The sequence below is a fragment of the Pelodiscus sinensis genome, chromosome 19 (assembly GCF_049634645.1).
Source record: "Pelodiscus sinensis isolate JC-2024 chromosome 19, ASM4963464v1, whole genome shotgun sequence".
NCBI classification, from domain to species: Eukaryota; Metazoa; Chordata; order Testudines; family Trionychidae; genus Pelodiscus; species Pelodiscus sinensis.
Genome location: NC_134729.1, coordinates 31,358,686 through 31,365,385, shown reverse-complemented (window position 1 = coordinate 31,365,385; position 6,700 = coordinate 31,358,686). Strand labels below are relative to the sequence as shown.

General features: G+C 45.4%; 1 protein-coding gene across 1 annotated transcript; it reads left to right on the top strand.

Moving 5' to 3' along the window:
* The first annotated feature begins 2,088 nt into the window (after nt 1-2,088).
* Nucleotides 2,089-3,613, top strand: LOC102448647 (protein FAM32A-like). The gene is made up of 4 exons (XM_075903379.1): nt 2,089-2,245; nt 2,387-2,522; nt 2,690-2,743; nt 3,145-3,613. Exons 1-4 carry the CDS (start codon nt 2,169-2,171, stop codon nt 3,211-3,213), a joined length of 336 nt encoding a protein of 111 aa, XP_075759494.1. The 5' UTR covers nt 2,089-2,168; the 3' UTR covers nt 3,214-3,613.
* Nucleotides 3,614-6,700: the final 3,087 nt, after the last annotated feature.

The window sequence follows — 6,700 nt, the reverse complement described above, 5'->3', positions numbered from 1 at the left end:
GATTTGTCCTTTTCATATGTGTTCATTTTTTTTAATTGTATCCTTTGGTATGTATGGTTGTGACTATTTTCTTCCACTATTTGATCTGAGGAAGTGGGTCTGGCCCACGAAAGCTCATCATCTAATAAACCATCTTGTTAGTCTTTAAAGTGCTTATTTTCAAAGGCATCTATTTTTCTGTCTAATGTATGAGAAGATCTCCAGCTCTCACGGCCGTCTGTTAGCTCTGAGATTACATTTGAATTGAAATTTATTGGGTTTTTTTCTGGGACCCTATATCTTTGATTTCTATATGTTCCTGAATCTTCTGCAGTGTGACACTACACAGGATGAAAGAAGCCATGGATGCAAAGCTTCGAGAAGAACAGGTGGTATTCAGGCCCAAAAATAGATTGTATGCAGATTAGGGATGTAAATACCTGCTTTAAAAAGTTAAGAGGTTAAATAATATAATTTTAATGGTTTAACCGGTTAACCAGGGTCCAAACAGCAGGCGGGGGCTGCTCTGGCCAGCTGGGGTCCTGCGGCGTGGTGCTATGGGGCTGCTCCGGCCAACCAGGGTCCCACCATCTTTATATTATTAGTGCCTTTCAAAGTATTGTCAAACTTATGCATTCCACAGTCATGAGTCAGGCCACAAAAATCATGAGATTTCGAAAAAAATATACTCAGTTTGGGGTAGTTATTTTTTTCTTATTTGCCTTTGGTTTCTGACCTATTAGAGTCTGTTATATTTTTCCAGGCAACCATCAGGGCTAGAAACTTACTTAAAATGTTACTTCCTGACTCCAGCATCTGGAGCTTTAAGAAACACCAAAGGATTGTGAGATTTGCAACACGAGTGAGACGTGACAACTGTCCAGACCAAATGGAAGGATGGCGCTTGAGAAATATCTGCCTGGCCCTAAGGGACAAGCATAATGAGGCTAAGGATAGCCAGAGCTGCTAAACAATTTTGATGCTGGGACAGCACTGCATTGGCCAGGAGAAGACAAGTGATTCTGAACCAGAAGGAACGGGCCCTGCTCTTGTACATGCAAGAGTACATAGGGGAGGGCTGGGGGCAGTGGACTAGCCCGGTGCCATGGTTGTTGGTCAGTATCTGAGATTATGCTTGTAGCTCACCATGACTCAAAATCGTTTGTCAGGACTCGCATTAATTTCAATTGAAAGTACTGTTGCAAAAAATTTCGATTTTACACAATTATTGAAAGGCTACGGAGTGGCGGCCCGTCAATACTGGCGACCTAGGCGGTCACCTAGGGCACCAAGATAAATGGCCATTGAGGGCTTTGGAGGTGTGGGTGCCAATCACACGGTGATCGCGCGTTTCGCCTAGGACGCCTGTTGCTGGCAGCTCGTCTAGGGCCGCTCCTGAGGCTACAGAAGTATAAAAACCAGAAAAATTCAATTCATATAAATTCTTTTAATTCATGAGAAACTGGGCACACCGGAAGACACTAATGTTGTTCATTACAATGTATAGTTGCACCCAAATTGTTTATTAGTCTTTAAAGTGCTACATAGTCCTGTATTTTGTTTCAGTTACACCAGACTCACACGGCTACATTTCTATCCAAATTGTTGGTAATTGTGATTTGTTAAAATTAAATAAGTACACGAGTAGGGAATTGTTTTATTCACGAACTACACATTTTCTGTTTTCATTTTTTTTTTCAATTTTAAACAAAACAAAACCAAACCACTGCAAAGTGCAAACGTGTAAAAGCCAACAAAAAAAGCGGCCAAAAATGTTTTGCTTGGGGCGGCAAAAACCCTAGAGCCGGCTGGCGCTGGCTGTAGCAACCCCCCTCCACACACAGCCCTAGTTCCAGTCCTATGGGGCGGAGGGGGAGCCCCGGGGGAAGGAAGCGCAGCCCCTGCACCGCACGGCACCGGGACCGGCACCACCGGGGAGCAACACAACCCCCCCCCCCCCCGGCTCATCGCATGGGGGCGGGGCCAGGATCCCCACAACGCTGCCCGCGCTCTGTAGGGGGCGCCCGAGGCCGGCTCCCTGAAGCGGGGGCAGAGGGGGGGCTGCGCACCGTGCGCTGCGCACGAGGCTTAGAGCCCCGCCCCCACCCGCGCCTGTGGCCCCGCCCCGCCTCAGGAGGCCCCGCCCACGCGACCTGACCCAGAAGCGCTGTGAGCGCGGCCGGCGCGCGATGGCGGAGTACGAGAGCGTCCAGCGCGGGCAGCTGCGGCTGAAGGGTAGCGGGGCGGCCCCGGTGCTGGGGAAGCGGTGAGCGGTCCGGGGGCGGCGGTCCGGGGGTGGGGGCCCGGGAGGGCGGGGGCGGCGGCGGTCCGGGGGCGGCGGGGGCGGCCCCTGGCCCCTGGCGCCTCACGCCTCACGCCTCACCCCGCCCGCTCTGTGTTGCTCCAGGAAGAAGAAGGCGAAGGACAAAAGCAAGATCCGCGAGCAGATCGTGAGCAGCAAGAAGCAGGAGGAGGAGAAGAAGCGGGCGCTGGACAAGCGGACCCCGGCGCAGCTGGCCTATGAGAAGACGCAGGAGAAAAGAGTAGGAGGGGGGCAGCTCCTCGCGGGGGCGGGGCGGGGGGTCGCCGAGATGCGCTTTCCTAGGGTGCCCCAAGGCAAAGCCCCCCCCCCCCCCCGCGGAGGGTGGGCTGCGCGTGGTATGTTCCCGGCTGCCAAAGGAAGGTCTCACTGTGTCTGTTCCATTTTCAGCAAATGGAGAGGATCCTGAAGAAAGCCTCCAAAACTCATAAACAGAGAGTGGAGGTAAGGGGCTGTGTGTGTTGGCTTATTCCCTCCCGTCGCCATATGTCGCTTCCCTGAGTCTGAGTTCTGGATTCTTGCCCCTTTCTCTCAAGCAATTTGTTCGTTCCCTCTGAAGCACTTGAAATTGGCCATTGCTGAAGCACAATGCTGGGCGAAATTGACCATTGGGCTGACCCAGTCAGGCCATTTTTATCTGGTATTGGCAGACCAGATACGGTACCAATTGTATACAGGACTATCCTGTATTTTGTTTCAGCTACACCAGACTAACACGGCTACATTTCTATCACTGTACCAGTTGTACTACTGGTTTGATCTGGAATTGCAAAGTATAAACATAGTGAAAGAAATAGCAAGGTCAGGTATGTCCGTATTATAGCCTACTTTTTTTTTCCTCTTAGGATTTCAACAGACACTTGGATGCTCTGACTGAACATTATGACATTCCCAAAGTTAGCTGGACTAAATGAATGTTTTCTCTTCCCCAGTTCTGGATTCTGAGTAGGCTTTTTATTTAAAGGAAATAATTGTACAAATCTCTGCTCTCCAAGTTGGATATTTTATTAATGCTATATAAACATTTCTTTCTGGTACTTTTTCATCATTCATTGTTTGTTTAAAACTTATGTACACAGCTTAGCCTTCTTCTTGAACTATTAGTAAAGGCCCTGAGCCTCCACTCAGGTGCAAGGATCCATCTTTGCAGAGCTCTCTGCAGGATCAGGGCCAAAGATATTTCAGGTTTATTGGAGAAATGTATCTAGTGTATTGTTCTAATGTTAGCTGATAGCTACCCCTTCTCTTTTTTCCTTTGAAAAGGGGAGATCTTTGACACTGTCCTACATAATAAACTTCATTTATAAATTCAAAGGATTATGTTGGTGATTACTTCTAGCATTATTCTTAAATATTCCTTGTTGAATCCTAAAACTCTTCTTACACTGCTTTTAACTTGTCAAAATAATCATGGATCTGCTATTTCTGTGGTTGGATTACATAAACAAGGGGGGATGGTGGCACTTTGTGCAGTGGCAGTTATCAGCCTCACCCTGTTGAATTGATTTATATTTACAATTCTTTATGCCCTTATTGGAAGAACACTAAGTGCCATTCTTGATTAAAACAATAATTAATTATGACAATATTGGGAGCAATAGTTTAATTGTTAACATTAATCTTGGGAGTTAATAAATAGAATCATAGAGGTCCCTTCCAGTCCTACATTTCGTAGTCCACAACTTCAGTCTCCTGTGCTGTGGCAGGCAAGTAAACTTAGCCTATACCTGATAGATATTTGGCCTCACTGTTTTCAAAAACTTGCAATGGAGGGAATGCTTAACCTCCCTTGGAAGCCTGTCCCAGAATTTAACTACATGGTTAGATTTAATTAATAGCTAATCTAAATCTTTATTACTGCAGATTAAGTCCATTGCTCCTTATCCTACATTTAGTGGACACAGAGCAACTAATCATGATCCTTAAATTTGGACAGCCCTTAACAAATTTGAAGTGTGTTGTCCGGTCCCCTCTCAGTTTTTTCAAGATAAAATATGGTCATATTATTTTAACCTTTCCTCATAGGTTTGTATTCCTAAATCTTTTATCATTTGTGTTGTTATCCTCTGAACGTCCTCTTGTTTGTCCACATCTTTCCTAAATTGGAGGACACAATTGGACACAATACTCCAGCTGAGGCCTCACCATTACTGCACAGGGCTGCCAACAGGGGAGGGCAAAGGGGGAAGCTGCCCCAGTGCCCTTCAATTTAAAAGGGCCTAGGACTTAAAGCCACTACCACTGCTTCCGTGGCAGTGGCTGGAGCCCCAAACTCTTTAAGGCTATGTCTACACTGCCATTTTTGCTGGCAGTGAGTATGCAAATGAGGCATGAATTAGTATATTGTTGCACCTCATTTGCATAATTTATTCAAGGTGTTTTTGCACAAAGGGTTTTTGTGGGGAAAAAAAGTAGTGTGGATGTATTCTTTTTGCACAAAAACACCTTTTCCCACCATATCCTTATGCCCCAAAAAAATGAGGTTTACTTATCTGGCGGGAAAATGGGTTTTTGTGCGAAAAGAAAATGTCCATACTACTTTTTTTTCCCTCACAAAAACCCTTTGTGCAAAAACGCCTTGCATAAATTCTGCAAATGAGACACTGGAATGTGCTCATTTGCATACTCACTGCTGGCATAACCGGCAGTGTAGATGTTGCCTAAGTTGCTGACAGGAACTGCAGCTCCAGCAGCATGATGCCATTTGCAAATTTTATACTCCTACTCTCCACTCCATTCTCCAAGTCATTGATGAAAATATTGAATAGTACTGGATGCAGGACTGGCTCCTGTAAGGACCCCGCTAGGTATATTCTTCCACTTTGACAGCAAACCTTTGATAATTGTGCTTTGAGTGTGTTTTTTTCTCTCTCTCATAAACACTCCGTATACTATTTCCATTTAGCCTGTGTTTTCCTGGCTTGCTTATGACAATGTTATGTGGGGCCTGCCAGAGGCCTTTGTAAAACCAAGAGCTATCACATTTCCTGCTACCTCACATCTAATTGGCTATCAAATACTAGAATTGGAAGCAACCTTGAGAGGTCATTGAGTCCAGTCAAGTCCCCTGCACTTGTGGCAGGATCAAATACCTGCCTCTATACTGTTCCTGACAGTTTGTTTTACCTGCTCCTTTGGTACAGGTTTCATTTGTTAGCAGGTTGACACTAATGGATACAGTCCAGACCAAAGGGGGACAGAAATGCTCCATTGCAATATTTATTGGCCAAACTGGACAGTCTCTATGGAAAAGAATTAATAGACACAAATCAGATATCCAAAAAGGCAATACACAGAAACTTGTTGGAGAACACTTTAATCTTCCTGGACACTCATTAATGGATCTCCAAGTTGCCATTTTGTTTCAAATCAGTTCCACAAGCCAAATACACAGAGAAGGGTTGGAACTTAACTTCATTTACAAGTTTAATTCTTATGCCAAGAGTATGATCCAGGGATGTCAGATGGCTTGAACATTATCTTCCGCATCTTAATGACTTAACTAACCAACCAATGAAGAAGCTTCAGGGGATAGCCAAGTTAGTCTGTACAGGATAAACTTAAAAAACAACAAATGGTCTTAGCACTTTAGAGACTAACAAAACATGTAGACGGTATCATGAGCTTTCAGGGGCACAGCCCACTTCTTCAGATGGTCATTGTAGTAAGTTGAGGGGCAGTAACATGGAGTCAGCAGGCCTAAGGTCTGTAACATGAAAACAGCAACAGGCCTGCAATCTAGTGAGCAAGACTTTAGTTCAGTAACTTAGATACTGATAACTGTGTAATTGTGTAAGTTAGGTCACAGGGCTGCACCAAGAACAGACTGTAAACCAAAAGGGAGTAACGGAACATCTTAAGGAATGTCCTGGTACAAAAACTCCCTAAAAACTAATGCACATATCGACCTAGGTTCAGGACCAGGTCAGAATTGACAGCATGAAGGATAGTAAGTAAGCCCCCCTTCCGTAAGGTGAGGGGTGGTATCTAGGCAACAGAGTGGTAACCAGTACGTAAAGAAATGATGTAAGTTGTTTATACCTGTCTATAAAAGGACACCGCAGAGGGTGCTCTCCGGCTGAACTTGGGGGGAGGGGGCGCACTAGGCACCTGAACAGCAGGTGTCATTGCCTAAACTTACAGAGTGCACAGTAGCTTAACTTTGAATAACTGCGGTTAATATCTGATATATGGCAATAGGCCTGCCTGGTGTTGGTACCTTGTCAACGAGGGCCATAGTGCCCAGTGGTGTAACATTGTACTGATCTCTGTTACCAACTGGTAGGCTGCATCTAGACTGGCAATTTTTTCCGCAAAAGCAGCTGCTTTTGTGGAAAAACTTGCCAGCTGTCTACACTGGCTGCTTGAATTTGTGCAAGAACACTGACGATCTAATGTAAG

Excerpts from the sequence above, each read along its gene's own strand:
- LOC102448647 (XM_075903379.1), top strand. The coding sequence starts at position 2,169 with ATGGCGGAGTACGAGAGCGTCCAGCGCGGGCAGCTGCGGCTGAAGGGT. Across the intron at positions 2,523-2,689 it reads AGAAGACGCAGGAGAAAAGA|CAAATGGAGAGGATCCTGAA; the intron begins GTAGGAGGGGGG and ends TTCCATTTTCAG. Across the intron at positions 2,744-3,144 it reads CTCATAAACAGAGAGTGGAG|GATTTCAACAGACACTTGGA; the intron begins GTAAGGGGCTGT and ends TTTTCCTCTTAG.